The sequence below is a fragment of the Opisthocomus hoazin genome, chromosome 14 (genome assembly GCF_030867145.1).
Source record: "Opisthocomus hoazin isolate bOpiHoa1 chromosome 14, bOpiHoa1.hap1, whole genome shotgun sequence".
NCBI classification, from domain to species: Eukaryota; Metazoa; Chordata; class Aves; order Opisthocomiformes; family Opisthocomidae; genus Opisthocomus; species Opisthocomus hoazin.
The window spans coordinates 23,399,784-23,416,755 of record NC_134427.1 but is presented as its reverse complement, the minus strand read 5'-3'; the positions used below and the strand labels follow the sequence as shown (position 1 = coordinate 23,416,755).

The 16,972-nt window shown below is 57.8% G+C and overlaps 1 protein-coding gene across 1 annotated transcript; it reads right to left on the bottom strand.

The window, feature by feature from the left end:
* Positions 1–1,233: 1,233 nt before the first annotated feature.
* On the bottom strand, positions 1,234–12,714 carry LOC142363085 (uncharacterized). The gene is made up of 11 exons (XM_075435216.1): positions 12,399–12,714; positions 11,785–11,916; positions 10,172–10,493; positions 6,905–7,174; positions 6,582–6,698; positions 5,393–5,494; positions 4,698–4,820; positions 4,373–4,468; positions 3,906–4,001; positions 2,750–2,823; positions 1,234–1,814 (listed from the first exon to the last, which is right to left on the bottom strand). The coding sequence occupies exons 3-11, from the start codon at positions 10,428–10,430 to the stop codon at positions 1,773–1,775; spliced, it is 1,179 nt and encodes a 392-aa protein (XP_075291331.1). The 5' UTR covers positions 10,431–10,493; positions 11,785–11,916; positions 12,399–12,714; the 3' UTR covers positions 1,234–1,772.
* Positions 12,715–16,972: the final 4,258 nt, after the last annotated feature.

The window sequence follows — 16,972 nt, the reverse complement described above, 5'->3', positions numbered from 1 at the left end:
AAATCCTCATCTTCCCCCCCTCTCATCAGCTGCAAGCTTCAGGTTTGGCCTCTCCAGAGATGTGCCTGCCAGTTCTTGGTGGCTCATCAGTTGGGGACCGGCGATTTCGGGTCTTTGGCATCACCTCCCTTCGCCCCTGTCTACCCGGGCTGCGATTTATTTGTCCCTCCCCCTTTGTGCAGAAAAGCTCTTTCATGGGGTGACCTGGAATGAGCTGGGACAGGATGGACACAGCACTGGCCCTGTACCCCGGGGGCCTGGAGCTCTCTGAGAGCTGTTTCATGGGTTTGTAGCTCGGTGTAGGAAATTCGTTATATTCTGGCTGGAGCTCCCTGGGTTTGCCATCTCCCTGGTCCTGGTGCCTGCCACAGGATGCAGCGACTCGCAGGCTCCCAGCTCCATGCTCTCTGGCTGCGAGGATGTTTTCCTCCTTGCTATGGGGCAGCAGTCCCCGCTGCCAGCGTTTCCCCAGGGCACAGCCCTTCCCCGTCCCCGAGCAAGCCAAGACCACAGCGGATCCTGCCAAGGTGCGATCGCCCTGCCCAGCCTGGCCCTGCCACCCTCCTTCTCCCCAGCCTCCTCCTCCGTCTGGTCTGGGCTCAGCGAGGGCAAAAAATGGGGAAGGCTCTGGTCTGCACCCCGGGTTTGATCCGCAGGATCCCGAACCGCTCCCAGTTTGCTGCCTGCAGCTGCACTCTGACCAGCAAGCGTTACTGGGTACACGTCCCTGCCCGGGCTGCGCTGCCGGTGGGAAGGAGTCCCCTGCACCCCACTTCCAGCCAGGGAGAGGGATGTCCTCTTCAGGACACCCAGAATCCAGCCCGGTCTGCGTACGTGGGGATGAGGGATGTCCCAGCACAGTGGGGAGAGCCCGCTGCGATCCCCAGCATCGCTGCCAGCACAGCCTGACAGCTCCCTGGGGACACTGGGGGACACCTCGAGCCCCGTCCCAGCCTCGCAGTGCTCGGCAGCCAGGAAAAGTCAGGTCCAGCACAGGGCGAGAAGGCAACTTCTTCCCAGAACAGCATTCCCCGCTGCTGGATGCCAGCCAGCGCCCGGCTGGGGAGCCGAGGGCAGAGGCAGCTGCCGAGGCGGCAGCGAAGCCCTGAACCCCCCCCGGGCAGTGAAACCTGGCCCAGCGCTCGCCGGGCAGGAACCAGTCTGTGAGCGGGGTCGGGAACAGGATGGGGTCGTCTTCTGCTTGAGGAACCAAAACAGGGGTACACTGCAGTATCCAGGTGAAAGAAGTTTATTAAAGTTTATTAAAGCAGCTATAACAAAGCAAAGAAAAAAGCAACATAAGGGGTGTTTTTCCTCTTTTTTTTTTTGTTGTTTCCTTTTCCCCTGTTGACTCCTTAATGTACCAACACAGAAGGCACGGGGGGTGATGGCGTTAGTGAGGACGGGCAGCTTCCAGCTTGGAGTCTGGTGCAGCTTCTGGCTCGTGGAAGAGCCGCCCCTGCGTGGGTGACGGCCGGCAGCAGCCAGAGCAATGGCTCCTCTTCTCTTCCTCTTCTCTTCCTCTTCTCTTCTCGTAGCCTGGGTTTTACAAACAGAGGGCAGGGGAGGTGGTGGTGGTGGTGGTGGGGAGTGTTGTCTGGGACCTGGAGCTATTGCGTGGAGACCTGGGTGGCAACGTCTCGGCCAGGTTTTTGCTGAAAGCTAGTGAAGGGCAGAGCGTGTGGCCGCCCCGCTGCAGCTGACGACAGCTCCCCAGCTCCTCGGGGCTCTTCCCCGGCTGCCGGCGACCCTGGCTAGCGGAGGGACGACTCTCACTCCCCTTCCTGCCTCTGTCCTTGGATTTCTTCCATCGCCTGCGGGAAACACAGGGAGCATGTCCTTCGGTGGCATGAAAGGCACCGGGCACTCCCCAGCCACGCTGTGAAGCGTCCCACAGCAAGCCAGGGTGGTTGTCCCAGGCCTGGGACGAGCACCACATCACCCCCAGAAGCTGGCCTGGGGGGAGGCAGTGATTCCCCCCAAGGCAGGGGGGAGGCTGCAGCTCCAAAAGGCAGGGGTGCAGCATCGGCCCCCCCCGTGCTGACATCCAGCTGCAGGAGACGTAAGTGGGGCCCCCCCCCCCCCATCACCCCCAAATCCTTCTGGCATCTCTGAAATGAGGGGGCAGGAGAGGAAGGTGGGGCTGGGGCGAGTCTGGTCGGGCTGTGGCGAGGCTGAGCACCCGCGGTGCTGGTGTGGGAGGGAGCGAGGGAGGGAGGGAGGCTTCTCCGAGGCAGAGCAGGGCGGAAGACGGAGAGAGCGAAGCGAATAGAGGACCCGTGCGTACGTAGTGCTGCCGGTGTGGTAAAGGACCTGCGGTTTTCCTCTGCCTCATTTGTAGACGTTTTGGGTTAGGTGTAGTAGCGGAGCACGTTTTTACCCAGCTCCAACTGCAGCAGCCCCGAGAACTGATATACTCGGGACGCCGAGACGCTGCTGCGGGCAGCCAAGCACGTCCCTGCAGTGCTGGCATCGTCCGTGGCATCCCCAAACCCAGGGAAGCTCCCTGGGATGTGGCAGTGACCCCAGGGGTCCCGCGGGACCAAGCTGGACTACGGCACCGGCCGGCTCGCTGCGTGCCCCCCGGGGTGAGGACAAAGCCCACAGCGTTCTGCAGGAAGGCAGGCAGACGCTCCCTTGTTATCATGAATTAAATATTTGTAAATATTGGTTATGAATTAAATATTCATCATTAAGTAATAAGGATTTGCAGTAGCGGGGAGCCAGCTGATGGCAGGGAGTTGGTTACCGAGGTGCTTGTCAGTCGTACGCTCCGGGTGGGGTCCTGGATCTTCATGGTCTTCTTCTGCTTATTCCTGTGGTCTGGAAGTAAAGGGATGGCCAAGTCATTCTTGGGTTTCCAGCAACGCCCCGGCAACTCGGGCAGCACCCTGCACTCCTTGGGCCAGGGAAGAAGAGCCGGCTGCAGGGAGCGGTGCAGGTGGGAGCCCTTCACCAGGCAGAGCCCCCAAACCCAGGAGAGCCCCGCTTTTGGGGGGGGGGGAAGCGAGAAGGCAGCATGGAGAGTGGAATTCTGCCTATGGAGAACTGAACGGAGTCCCTGCCGTATTTCCTGTATTTCAGACTTGGAAACGCTCCGTGCACCCCGGGGAGTCCTTCAGTCCACTCCCCGAGGGCGTCCTCTCCTCAACACGCTGCTGACCCTCCTCCTCAGCAGTTCCTTGAGGTGCTACGTGTGATCCCGAAGGCTGAGCCAGGGATTTTGGGAAGCCAGCCAGCCCCTGAGCCTGGGCCACCGCAGAGCCCATGCAGGGGGAGGCCAGATACAACTGCGAATCACGGCAACGAGGGGATTCACGTGGTGAGACCGCAGAAATCGGGAACTTTGAAAGGAGAAGCTGGAAAGCCACAGCAGACGCGTGGAAATCACCTCCCTGATCTCTTCCCTCCCACCCTGGAGCTGGAGGGATGGAAAATGAACGACCCGACCTCACTCTGCTGGCCGCACTTCACTGGTGTGACTGGTCAGCTGCTCTCCTGGGTCACAAGATGTTCCCAGACCTATTTCTGGCTGTTTATCAGGTAGTTTTCTCCTCGCAAAGCTGAGTTTTTTTGACCAGGGTATGGCTATCTCTAGGAAAGACCATGGTAGGATGCTCTGGAGGAGAAGCTTGCTTTCCTTGAGCATCCGTGGAGAAAGCAGAGGTGCTGGCGAGGACCGCAGGCAGGGACCAGAGCCTGCTGTGGCTTTCCTAAAAGGGTGGACACCAGAGCTGTGTGCTTGGTGGATTTGGACAGTCCCGCTCTTGAAAAGAGAAGTCTGTTTTCTACCTAACTGAAAGCATCTTTGCCCCTACCCGCTGCAAGGGGAGGCTGAGCTGGGGGGGTCTCAGTGGCTGAGCAGCTGGTTGGGGGTCCTGGATGGAAACCGCGGGGCTACTTACACCAGAGGAGGTGGAGGAGCAGTAGCGTTACGGAGACTGCGGCAGCAGCGAGGACGCAGCTCATCGTCACGTCAACGGCCTCCGAGCAGCCTCGCTCTGCCGAAGGGAAAGGGACAACCTGCCAGCAGCTTCTCTGACCAGCAGCCCCCTTTGAACGTTCAGGTGCCGTGAATTTAATCCAGGGGCTCCCCACGCGGCGGAGACGGGGGGGATCCCTGTGTTTCAAATCATGGAGCCACCGGGGCGAACCTTGCTTTGCTACCCAAGAGCTATGACCTCCCCGCTCAGCGCGAAGCTGCAGCGACTGCATTGGCTACAGCAAGGGTTCTTGCAGGACCAGCCATGCAAAGCCACCTAAGGACTCTCCCTGCCCTCGGTGAAGCCAAACCCCCCCCCAGATACCCCACCGCTCCCCAGAAGGAACGCGAGCAAGGGCACGAGCTGTGCAAACTCAGGGCACCTCTTACCGTGGAGCTGCTGGATCTTGTGGAGCAAGAGGATGGTGAACAACAAGTTGACGATCAGTGTGGTGGGGGCTGTAGAGTTCCGGATGACAGGGTACCCTGGGAGAAGGAAAAATTGCTGACGGATGAGAGGAAAACGCGTACGGAGCGCAGGCTGGCACGCGGAGGAGCTGGGCTTTGGTGGGAGGGTGGGCAAGGTCTCTGGACGGGTGGCCCAGCAGCGTGCTGAGCCCCTGCTCCCTCCTGGGAGTGGAAACCCAAGGAGTTCACTGCTGGGCTCTCATCAGGCCACTTCCACCAGAGGTTTAGATCACAAACAGCAGCTTACACGTGTTGGTGCTGGAGTGGCTGAGAGCTGCTGGTGTCCACACCGCTGCTGCTGCCGCCTGGGCAGTTCCTATCGCCGCAGCAAAGAAGAACAGCCCCAGCAAGACGAAGGCAGCAGAAGGACCTGTGGGAGCCGAGGCAAACCAGAAGGTGAGATGGAAACCGGTGGAGGCAACGGTCTCGGAATAAGGCAAGCTGGCCAGGGGGTGCAGGCTCCATCACGCCGGGCCACGGGGCTGTGCGGCAGGAGTCGGGGTCTGGAGGGTCCCCACAGCCTGGGGACGGGGCTGGAAGCTGCGCTGGCTCGGCTGCTGCCCAGGGACCACATCCTACAGCTGAGGACAGTTTTTATCCTGGAAGTTGGTAGCAAGCAATATTTACTATAAATGTACAGCACCCTTCTTTCAACAGAGAGTGAGGAGAAGACCCGCGTGTTTTGGGGTGGGGGGTTCCTTGGGCTTGTTTGCCTAAAGGGCCGCTTGCAGCTCAGCAGGCAGCAGATGAGCTCCCCTGGCAAGACGAGTAGGCAGCCTGAGCCTGGGGCAAGGAAGAACTGGCTACGGAGCAGCTGTGGAACAGCTGAGCTTCGTGTCCGTCGCCCTCGGTTCCTTAAGGTCTGGTTTCTTAAGGTTTCTTTTCTAAAGAAAGATGAGACACTGAAGCAACCAAGGGTAAATCAGGGTCAACGAATCCTACCTTCTTCCTGCATCCAGATGATGGAGGTGGCGAGCAGGAGGAGAGAGCAGATGCACAGCAGTCCATGGGTGGACAGACTTAAAGGTTTCTGTGCTTCCTTTCCTGGGAAGAAAGGCAGACGTACTCAGTACCACGCAGACAGGATGGGTGCAGCCGGCAAAGGGAAGATAAACAACAAGCACAGGTTTTCTTGGTAAAGTATTGAATCCCTGAGGTTTCGAAACCCTAAAAAGAAAACCTGGTGAACTTTCAAGGCTTTGGCTTCAGGAGGAACCAGGAGAAGCCAGCCAGGTTTGGGGTTGTCCCACACCGAACCAGACACCAGTTCCACCTAGTGAGGCACTTTACAATGCTTCTGCCCCAGTTTTTGCCTCCGATAATGACCTGACAAGTGCTGGGTTTCCTCTGGAGACCCGCTCCATGGGGGGAAGCCTACATGGCAGAAGCTCTTGCCACAAGCACCAGGCGTGGAGGGCTCCTTGGGGAGATTACCCCTAAAGGCAAGACCCGACGCCACAGTCTGCACGTCCCCTGCGTTAATGCAGAGAGACAAACACACGTGGGAGAATGATGCCTTCCCTGCCAGCAGTAGGGCTTCACCTCTGCTCTCCAGATGGTCGCCGTTATTCTGGGGATGATTCCCGGTGGGTAGAAGAACGCACTAGCAGATTACGAAGACTGGGAGGACTTGCTGTTGGCTATGTCTTTAGGTTTGTTTTCTGATTATCAATGCATGTGTTGCTGCTGAAGCACCCACATTAATCTATATGCTCCTTGGGTACGGATCCAGTACCGTGACCCAAACACCAGTGTGCTTGGTCACCAAACCCAGGAGACGTGATCTTTGGCCAAACCCACACGGGAAGGCTCTTCCCATGCAGCCTGCGTGTCCCACACTTTTTATTTCTTCCCAGGGATGCCCAAGGAATGACTTGGTACTGCAATGTTTTTGGCTCCAGCTCTCACAAAGCCATGTGGGATTAGCTCCTTCTCGGGAGTTTTATGATCTACGCAAGATACAGAGTCATAAGGAAGAAATGCACGAGCTGAGCGCATTTCCTCCCGCTCCCGAAGTGAATCAGGACAACTGGGGTAAGGAGCTTGGCTGAGGCTTTCTGCTGTCTGCCCCGTCCACGGTGGAGAGAGAGGGGTTTGGTCTGGGGGGCTGGGGTGCAGTCCTGGCACTCACCGAACTTGTGGTCCCTCAGCTGACAGAGCAGGACGATGAAGCTGGTGGCGGAGAAGGCAGCGAGCATCAGCGTGACGACGGCCAGCCTCTGCACGTGGTGTAGAGGGGGTGTGAGACCTGCAAGGCATGGCAGGACAGAAACCCCGCGCTGGGGACAACCCCGAAACACAGAGTGGCGATCCCAGGAGACTGCAAAATGGTGGAAAACCCGAGGGATGAGACCAGGGTCTCCCTTGCTCGGGGAAGAGCCCATGAGGGAGCGTTGCAGCCTGTGGGGTGGACCTGTGATGGCACGACCGACCGCCGGGCTCGGCAAGGCTAACCTGTCACCGTCAGGTTCAGGGCTGCCTCCTTCCAGCTTATCACATTGCTGACGTTGCAGGAGTAGGAGCCACAGTCCGACTTCTCCCCCTTCCTTATCTGCAGCACGGTGAGGTCTCCAGAGAGCCCATGGCACTTTTCGGGGGGAAGAGGATGGCCATCCTTCTTCCAGGAGATGGAAGCCACCGTTCCCTCTGGCACAGCGCAGACCAGCTTGATGGGCAAGCCTGCCAGGTTCGAACTGCACTGGAGCTCAGGCTGGGGCACAGGCTCTGAAAAGCAGAGAACAGCGTGGTAGCACTCCCAGGAGCGTGAGTACTACCTTGCTTTGGCCCTGAAAGCTGGCCGACACGCAAGGACACCGAGCCCCTTGGGGATTGAGCAGGTCCTTCCCGTCTGATTTCCACTCCAGGTGGATTTGGAGGGAGAGAAGGTACTGCAGGAGCAGGGCAACGTCCATCAAGTTCAAAGCTGAAAGCAGATGTCCCCATCCCCACTGCCACGCTGCTCCTAGGATGGACAGTACCAACCCCTGGAGATCAGGCACAGCACCTTGGGCTTGGGGATACTGACCCGAAAGAGCTGTGTGCTGGGATTACGCTGGGAAGCTGTGACAGGGACTTCCCGGATGCTGCCTGCCATGAAGTGTCCCAAGAGGAGAGGGCTTTTCTCACACAGCTGTGGCGTGGGGAAGTATGGGAGGGGTCAAAGACATCGCAAAGTTCAGCCAAAGAGCAGCTACGTGGGACTCTGCTGCTGCCTGCATTTAAACCGGTCCAACCCCACATGGGCCAAAGCATGGAGAAGCAAGCCTTGCGTGCTGGAGACCCCGGCCATGTGCAGAAAGGGGGATGACTCTGTCCCTCAGCTGATGCCTGGGTCCCCGCACCGGTCGGGGCTGCTCTTAACTACATGTGGACTTCCGCTTGGTAGCAACCACATGCTCCTGAGATCCTTCATCACTGGATGTCCTACACGCAGTGTACTCGTGCAGTGATGCTGAGCTCTAGGAAAGGGCAGTTCAAAATAGATGAGCTCTCATTTCTGTTTGTTTTTCAGGGCAATCCAGAGATGGAGAAAGGCAATGCTGATGTGAGGGAAGAGTCTGCAAGGCGGGGAGCAGCTGCAGGGAGGCAGAGGGGATCAGCCACATCTGCTGGGCAGACCCACCCTCCGGTGGCAAGCATCCATAAACCCAGCTGATCTCAGGATCTGGCACTGAAGAGGTCAGCAGGGCAAGCGGTGAGGCAGCAGCTCGTCCTGGGGTTGCTACCAAGGAGCTTCTGGCCCCAGCTCCCAGGGGAGCTCCTTTCGTTCCTCAAATCATTACCATGGTGTTTGTTTTGCTCATGAAACGTGAGCAGAAATCCCTTCTCTTGATGGAATTTTATGCCATACGCTTTCTGCGAGGGGCTGTTCACGACAAAACAACTAGGTAAAAGTTAAGGCAAGAAGGTGTCCCCCATTTCTATCACTCCAGGATGAAGGCACCGTGCAGCCTGATGTCCCAACCAGGAACTCAACCCACAGCCAGACTCAGTTGCAAAACACCCTCTGGAATTTCCCAGTGACTCTTTCAGAATCTCCAGCCTGTGTCTTTCAAGGCAGTGATGAAACCAGAAACCCCCGTCTAGTTTGAGACTTGTTGCTCTAGCTGGATGCTCGCAAGCCCAGCAGGATTCATCCCAGGGTATTGCCAGAGCTGGCTGATGTTATCATGGGACCTCTCACCATTATTTTTTGATGGTCTTGGGAATCTCGAGAGCTCCCAGCCAACTGGAAGCTGGCAAGTGTTGTCCCAGTTTTCCAGAAGGGTAAGAAGGAAGACCCTGGCAGTGAGCCTGCCAGTCTCACTTCAGTGCCTGGTAAAATTATGGAGAAGGTTATTCTGGGAGTTATGGAAAAACACTTGAGAGACAATGCAGTCATTGGTCACAGCCAGCACGGGTTCCCCAGGGGAAAGTCCTGCTCAACTAACTTAATTTCCTTTTATGACAAGATCATCCATCTAGCTGACCAAGGGAGGCCAGGAAATGTGGGGTTTTTTGATTTTAGCAAAGCTTTTGATATGGTTGCTCACAGCATCCTTCTGTGATGGACGTCACAGCACCCAGCCAGACAAGTCCGTAATACACTGGGTGAGCAATTGGCTGGTGGGTCGGGCTCAGAGGCTGACAGTAACTGGGGTGACATCAGGCTGGTGGCCTGTCACCAGTGGGGTTCCCCAGGGCTCGATTTCAGGGCCAATGCTCTTTAATGTTTCTAGAAATGATCTAGATGCAGGAATTGAATGTACATTAGGTAAGTTTGCTGATGATACTAAACTAGGAGGAGCTGTGGACTCCCTCGAGGGCAGCGAGGCCTTACAGAGAGATGGGGAGAGAGCAGAGAGCTGGGCAATCACCAGCTGTATGAAATTCAACAAGAGCAAGTTCCAGATTCTCCACCAGAGATGGGGCAATCCTGGTTAGACATACGAACTGGGAGACGAGAGGCTGGAGAGCAGCTCCGTGGAAAGAGCTCTGGGGGTTTGGGTTGATGGCCAGTTGAACAGGAGTCCCCATGTGCCCTGGCAGCCAAAGGGGCCAACCGTGTCCTGGGGTGCATCAAGCCCAGCATCGCCAGCCGGCTGGGGCAGGGGATTGTCCCCCTGTGCACTGCACTGGTGCAGCCCCACCTCGAGCCCTGGGTGCAGTTTGGGTGCCTCGGTACATGAAGCGCATCAAACCATTAGACCGTGTCCAGAGGAGGCCTACCAAGATGGTGAAGGGTCTCGAGGGCAAGACTTAGGAGGAGTAGCTGAGGTCACTTGGCTTGTTCAGCCCAGAGAACAGAAGGCTGAGGGGTGACCTCATCACTGAGGGGTGACCTCATCGCTGAGGGGTGACCTCATCGCTGAGGGGTGACCTCATCATAGTCTACAACTTCTTTAAGGGGGTCAGCAGAGGGGGAAGGGGCTTATCTCCTTGCTCTGGTGACCAGCGATAGGACACGAGGAAAGGGAACAAGGCTGCATCAGGGGAAGCTGGACATTAGGAAAAGGTTCTTCACTGAGAGGGTGGGCGGTCACTCTTGGTCGTATGGTTTAGTGTTGGGTAGTCCTGCAAGGAGCAGGGAGTTGGACTTGATGGTCCTTATGGGTCCCTTCCAACTCGAGATATGCTATGGTTCTGTGACTCTATTCTGGTTGCCCTCTTGTGGACCTGCCTGCTGCACTGACTGGTGAATCTTTGCCTGACGAAACCATCCTCTTAATGCGTTTGACTTACTGATAACTTCAAGGAGAGTTGTCCTAGCTTTATCTTGGATCAGATCAACTGTTGCTTTATAGATGCCGCTGTCTGCCTCTCGTAACCTCTGCAGGAGAATCGAGCCGTTCTTTGGATAGAAAATCACTCTGCCTTGGTAAGACGCGTAAATGGTTGGAGACTGGAAGTCTGCATAGTACTGCAGGATGACTTCGGGGGTGGTGTTTCGTATGAATTCCCACTCGGTGAAGCTCACGTTCTTCATATCCGGCGCATGCATCAGCACGGAGGACCCTTCAGCTGCAGCTCTTCTTTCTGTGACTTCCACCACGGCAGAGCACCCCTGCAAAACCAGCAACAGGTCTGGAAACAGGAGAGATGCCAGAGCAGCATGGGTTAGTTTTAAAGCAGAAGCCAAAGAGCAATTTATTCTCCTTGTAAATCCTCTTCTTCTTTTTTTTTTTTTTTCCCCACAAGTTATCAGCTGCCTTCCTGAGGTGCTACACGCCACGCGTCTGATCTCCTGCCTCCTTTGTGCAGATAAAAACTGTCAAATTTTTGTTGGCATGTTATCTAAATGCTTCTTAGCTGGTTAAGACAATTCCTTGCCTTTTGGAATGAAAATGATGGGAATCTGGACTTCTGGGGGGTCTTCTGCACAGCAGGAGTTGCTGACAGGGACCGTAAGGCGTGTGGCTTCACCCCTTGATCTCAAGCTGCACCCTCGGCACCGGTGAGAACGAGCATTGCTTGGAACACAAGCTCTGAGACGCGCTTTGCTGGGACTGTGTAGCCCTGGCTGCTAAATAACCAGTGCCTGAGAGCTGACCTTTCTGCAAGGCATCCTCAGCCTCGGCACCCTCTCGAGAGGGGGTTAAGCCCTGCAGAGCTGGTGCTCCCGCCCAGTGACTTATGTGTCTGCAAGGTGCTCAGTCATCATGTAGTTACACTTCTTGACACCTCTGAGTAATGCAGCAGCTCTCCGGTGTGCTGCTTTTGACACAAAAAGGCATCTCGACAGGCTTTCATGTAAGAGCCTTTGTCTTGAAAACGTTTTAGGGTTTCCCCAGGGGAAAATGAAGCTAGCGTGGGGTCAGTCTGCAAGGGCGATGGTGAGATGTACCCTCAGCTGCACAAAGCCCGGGCGTGAGCATCCTGTCGTGGCACTGCTGGCAGAGAAGGACTTAGCAAGCGGAAAGTCAGGTCTGGTATCTTCAGCCCCCAGGTCTGCCAGAAGTGTCATCCCGGCGTCGCTTTTAGCACGCGTCAAAGGTTATGCCGGTTGCTGCAGAGGGAACAAGATAGAGGAACAGGTACAGAAAGGAAAGCTCATCTCAGCAAAGAGGAAAGATGACGGAGGGCAGGCTCAGGGGAGAGTACCGGCGGGTCCACCACGGTCGGAGAACAGAGAAGAGGCTTGCAGGGAAGCAATACGTGCAGTGGAGGAGAGCTGCTCATGGCACCCAGGTACGGTGCTGCCACCGCGCTGGAGGAAGGAGGCTCTGGCCGGGATGGCTCCCCGGGGCGCACGCCTTTACCAACGCGGCGAGGTGCAAGGAGCGCACGGCAATGCCGCAAGCGTGTGCTCTCCGAGGAGGTGCACGGCCAACCCAAGTCCCCCATTTCGTACTCACAGCCTGCGATGGCCGCCGGCAGCCGGGCTGACATGGTAAAGCCCTGCGGGCTCCTTCACACCAGCGCGAGGGATGGGCTCCTCCTGCAGCGACGTGCTCTGGGGACGGCCGCGCTGGGCATGGTGGCTGGGCCTGCGAGGGACACCGTGAAAAGCACTGTTGGCATCTGCTGGGTGAGGGAAAAAGAGCCTGGCCGCTTTCTGCAGCCCTTCCTGCGCGCTGCAGCGTTACGATGGCAGCAGGCAGAGTCCTGCCTCGTCCCTTCGGTGTTCATTTCTGCAGCTGCCAGCCGTGACGTTGTCCATTTGTATTTAGCAGCCACCTGGGACAGCAGGAGCCACACGTTCACCCCGATGCCTACGTTCTCTTCTCAGGTTTAACCCATTTTATCACCTCCTCGCGCGGCCCTGACGCTCGTGCTGTTCGTGGAGTGAATGCAGTCTCCATATCTGCTTTACCCACCACCTTCATCACTTTGAAAACCCCCATCCCCCCCCCTTTCCCAGCCCTTCCTCCCCAGCCTGAAGGCTCCCAGGCTTTTCAGGCTCTCCTTGCAAGCTCTTGATCGTTTTCACTGCTGCTCGCTGGGTCTTCTCCAAATTGTTTTCAGAGACCTTTTGCCTTAGTTTCTTCACGACAGAGACTGCAACGGACCCCGTGCCAAGCGGTGGGCACGGAGAGCTGGAGAACAACGCGCCTGCCTCCAGCACGCTCTGCTGCGGGGCGTTGGGTGAAGAGGACCACCGCTCAGAGATGGTTTGCAGAGCTGCATTCCCTGTTGGGTTTTGCAAGGCTCCGGAGCAAGGGTGAGGGCCAGGGACTGGGGGGGAAGTGGACAGCAGGACAATTTTTTGGCAAAGGGCTTTCACTGCCTTGTGATCAGAGCCTCGGCTGGGAGCAGAAGAGGTCAGGATGCTTTGGAGATGAGGTTTATTTTAGGAACAGCCTGAGGTCAGTGTTGGCAAGAAGCTGGCTTCTGATGCAGGGGTGGGCTGGAGCGTTTGAGGCTGAGGTCCCTTTGGAGGGACACGGCCTCCTGGCCGCATCCAGCTCTGCTCCGGGGACTGCAGCTGAGCAGCCTCGGAAGGGCGAAGCCATTTCCACCGCCGAGCTGCCCATGAGCGCAGCACACCCATCACGCTCCCCCGGACCCGGCCAAGCTGCCCCCAGCCCAGGCCCCCAACCCCAAGAAGGGGAAGAGGAAAAAAACCACCCCCAAAACTCAATGGAAGAGAAAACAGCCAAGGTCTGTTGCGTTCACCCCTGCAATGGACACCTCCAGCCCAGGATGTCCCCACCACCAGAAGAGCCAGCTGCACGTCCCTGGTTTCTGCCTGGCTAAAAAAGGAACTCGGGAAATGAGGTTCTAGGGAAGTCTAGGGTGATTTAGCTTCTGTGCAGCTAAAAACCTGCGTTATCAGGGACGGGGTGGCTGCTGCAGGCTGCAAAGCCGTGCTGACCTGTGGAACGCTGGCTACCTGAATGCCCTCAGGTCCTACATGAACTCCTTGTGGTGCTCTTCCTAGGTTAGCAGGTACATGGAGACCGTGAAAAATCCTGTCATTTCTGTGGTGGGATGTCCTCACGACTGGTATTTCACTCACTCATTAACCAACAGGCCTAATTAGAAGCGGAGAAGGAGCAGGAGACTCTGTCTTCTTTCCCTTAGCGAAATGCCTGAGATCCCGGAGGAGGGTTGAGATGGGATGGTCGGAGATGGGAGGGTTGTGCTGCTAAATTTAGCCTCGTGTGTGGCTGCTTTCACTCACATCCTCTTGCTCTCTGAGGTTTGGGCAAGGACCGGCTGTGGCTTCTCGTGGAGAAATGAGAACCCTGTGCTGACCTGCAGCTCGTGGGGCTGTCTTCAGGGCAGAAGGACAACGGCTGTGGAACGAGCGCTGCTGTTCTGCCCAGATGGAAGATTTCCTTTATCCAAGGAAACCCAAACAGGCGTGGGAAGGACCTGCTTCCCGCCCGGTGCAGCTGGGTCCGACAGGCTCTCCCTGCACCCACGGAGAGGGGACGAGGCGCGTTGGGAAGGAGGACACGCGCTGTGGCTCCTGCTCCGTTTGCTGCTGCTCCGCTGGGAAGTTTGGTGGGAAATGGGAACCAGCGCTTTCGGTAAGGGGCAGGCATTTTCAGAAGGTTTCACGGGATCTTACGTGAACAGGGAGAGGAACGGGACCCGTGCAGACGCACACACTCAAGGCTCCCGTGTTTTCCCCCTGGGCCTCCAGCGACGTTGCTACGCTGCGTTATCTTCCCTGTTTACAAAATCCCACGTGGAAAAGCAGAGGCAGAAGCATGCTGCAGCCTGCTGGAGTTCTACAAAGAGGCCTTTTTAAAGGGAACTTCTTAGCATCTTCATTACAAAGCCTGCGTGTGGCACTTGGGAAGTGCATCTGAGGCACTTCAGGCTCTCCTCCAGCCTTTTGTAGGGATGGAACGTGCGTCAGCTCTTTGTCAGCTGCAAAACACAGAGCTCATTGTGTGAGCTGGAGATATGATCTCACCAGGGCAACATGCAGATGAACAAAAAACGTCCTTGTCGGGGTGGAGGGAAGGTCCCTGGCACTAAAAAGCCCTCCCAGTCTTCGAGCTGGTGAGGATGCTCATCAGCCTTCTGCGAGCAAGGCAGGGAGCCCTTGCTGCTGCTGGGGGGCTGCCTTGGGGGCAGGGGGGCCACCGAAATGCTCTGCCGTTATTGCGACTGCCGCCTCCTCTTCCTCCTCCTCCTCCTCGGGCGGTTTGCGGGTGGCACAGGACCGTGGCAGCTGCCAACGGCTGACGGGAAGGCCGAGGGGCTGCTTGCGGTCGGCCAAGGCGAGCAGCAGCTGCAGAGGGCGAGGGGCCAGCGCGATCAGCACGGGCGCAGGCGCCGCGCTCCGCTCCCGCCTCGGGCGTTATCGCCCCGCCGGCACCCCTGCGGCCCAGGCGAGGGAAGGAAAGGCGATGGGCGAAGCGGGGACGTGGTCTTTATCGGCCCCTGGCAGAAGGGCGGGCTGCAGAGAGCCTGGGGCTGGCTGGCCGTGCTTGGCTGCCGGCGTGTCTCCCGACGGGAGGGTGCCATCCCCTCCCGCGCAGCCCAGGAGTTTCCATCAGCAGCCCAGGAGTTTCCATGAGCAGCCCAGAAGTTTCCATCAGCAGCCATTAAAAGCCCGTGTACTCCCCCTGACCTGGGCTAAGGGATCACGACGCACCTCGTCGCAACAGACCTCGCGCTGGGAGGAAACCAAAGGGATGTGTGGTCTGCAAGGACAGCGGAGCAGCGCAGGCACCTGCGGTGCCGGCTGGTACCACCGCGCCCGTTGATAAGGACGTGGGATAAACGTCCAAAGCACTGTCTGCTCCTTCTGCTCTGAGGGGAAGCAAAATGCAGAAGAACGTAAATCATCCCGTTACATGCCATCCCACAGCTTCCAAAGGTTAGCGATCGCGTTAGCAAATACGAAACCCTGCTGAGCAACGCCCAGCTTGTTGCTCTCGGTCCCACGGCTGCTGAGGCACCGCGACAAGAGCGGTGACCGGGGAACTGCTACAACCGAAGATGAGCAGGGAAACTGCAAAGTGCTACCAGGCAGCGCTGCTTTGCATGGAAGGGAAAACACCTTTGGCTGAAACCCCGAAACAGCAGGGTTATCGTGAAGGTTCTTCACGGCTCATGCAAATCGTGCCAACCCTAGCAGTCCACAGTGCCCAAACCAGCAGCGAGAGCAACCAGAAACGCAGCAGGTGGAACGCTCATCCAGCAAAGAATCACAGAATCCCAGCAAACAGGGGTTGGCAGGGACCTCTGTGGTCACCCAGCCCAACCCCCTGCCCAAGCAGGGTCACCCAGAGCAGGCTGCACAGCACCGCATCCAGGCAGGTCTGGAATATCTCCAGAGAAGGAGACTCCACAGCCTCCCTGGGCAGCCTGGGCCAGGGCTCCGTCACCCTCAGAGGGAAGAAGTTCTTCCTCGTGTTCAGCTGGAGCTTCCTCTGCTTCAGTTTGTGCCCGTTGGCCCTTGTCCTGTCACTGGGCACCACTGGAAAGAGTCTGGTCCCGTCCTCCTGACCACCACCCTGCAGATATTTGTCGGCATTTCTAAGGTCCCCTCTCAGCCTTCTCTTCTCCAGGCTGAATAAGCCCAGCTCCCTCAGCCTCTCCTCGCAGGAGAGATGCTCCAGTCCCCTCACCATCCTCGTAGCCCTCCACTGGGCTCTCTCCAGCAGCTCCTCATCTTTCTTGAAGTGGGGAGCCCAGCACTGGACACAGCACTGCAGATGGGGCCTCACCAGGGCAGAGCAGAGGGGGAGGAGAACCTCCCTTGCCCTGCTGCCCACACTCCTTGTGATGCACCCCAGGATCCCATTGGCCTTCTTGGCAGCCAGGGCACGCTGCTGGCTCATGGTCACCCTGTCATCCCCCAGAACACCCAGCGCCAGCTCCACACAAACCAGGGACCCCCTGTCCTCACCAGCAAGTGACGAGTTAATTCAGGGACTTTTGCAACTTGACCCTGCCCTTGCCCAACGCTCTTCGCGTCCTGCGGCCAGGACAGACGGACGGACCTCAGCCAAGGCTCCTGGGACCAAGTAGCCCAAACCGCGTGTGCCAAAGGCCACCAGATCCAACCGCAAGTGCCACGATGAGCTCCTCCACGTGCGAGGGGGCTTCAGCCAGCCCCCAGCCCGCTGCCGACAGGGCGGCCAGCTCCTGCGGTGCCGATGGCGTGGGGGGATGGGGCTCGGCGGCAGGGGAAGCGGGGCGAGCAGACACACCAGCACCGTGGCGAGGCTGCAGGTGCTTGAGCCGAGCTCAGCGGACGCATGCAGATCACCAGGGCAGGGATGGGGGGAGAGGTGGGTTGCTTTGGAGCTACATAATCAGCCCCGTGAGGACTTACGACGAACCTGCCTCCCTGTGAGTATTTATTTAGTATTTCTGGGGCTGGGTAGGAGGGGAGGGCTGGGGAGCGCAGCCCAGGTCCTGGCAGGGGAAAGTGCCTGTGCCCTGCAGGGAAGCATGGGGGGGGGGGGGTGGGATTCCCGCAGCCCCTACCTCATCCCTCCGTCCCCATTGCTCCAGCAGCCATCTCCACCGCTCCGGTACACAACCCCATCGACCTGGTACCTGTTCCCATCAGTCCAGCTCCCAGCCCCATCACTCTGGTGCCCAACCCCACCGCTCCAGCCTCCAGTCCCA

Excerpts from the sequence above, each read along its gene's own strand:
- LOC142363085 (XM_075435216.1), bottom strand. The coding sequence starts at position 10,430 with ATGCATGCGCCGGATATGAAGAACGTGAGCTTCACCGAGTGGGAATTC. Across the intron at positions 7,175-10,171 it reads AACTCTCCTTGAAGTTATCA|AGCCTGTGCCCCAGCCTGAG; the intron begins GTAAGTCAAACG and ends TCTGCTTTTCAG. Across the intron at positions 4,821-5,392 it reads CATCTGGATGCAGGAAGAAG|GTCCTTCTGCTGCCTTCGTC; the intron begins GTAGGATTCGTT and ends CGGCTCCCACAG.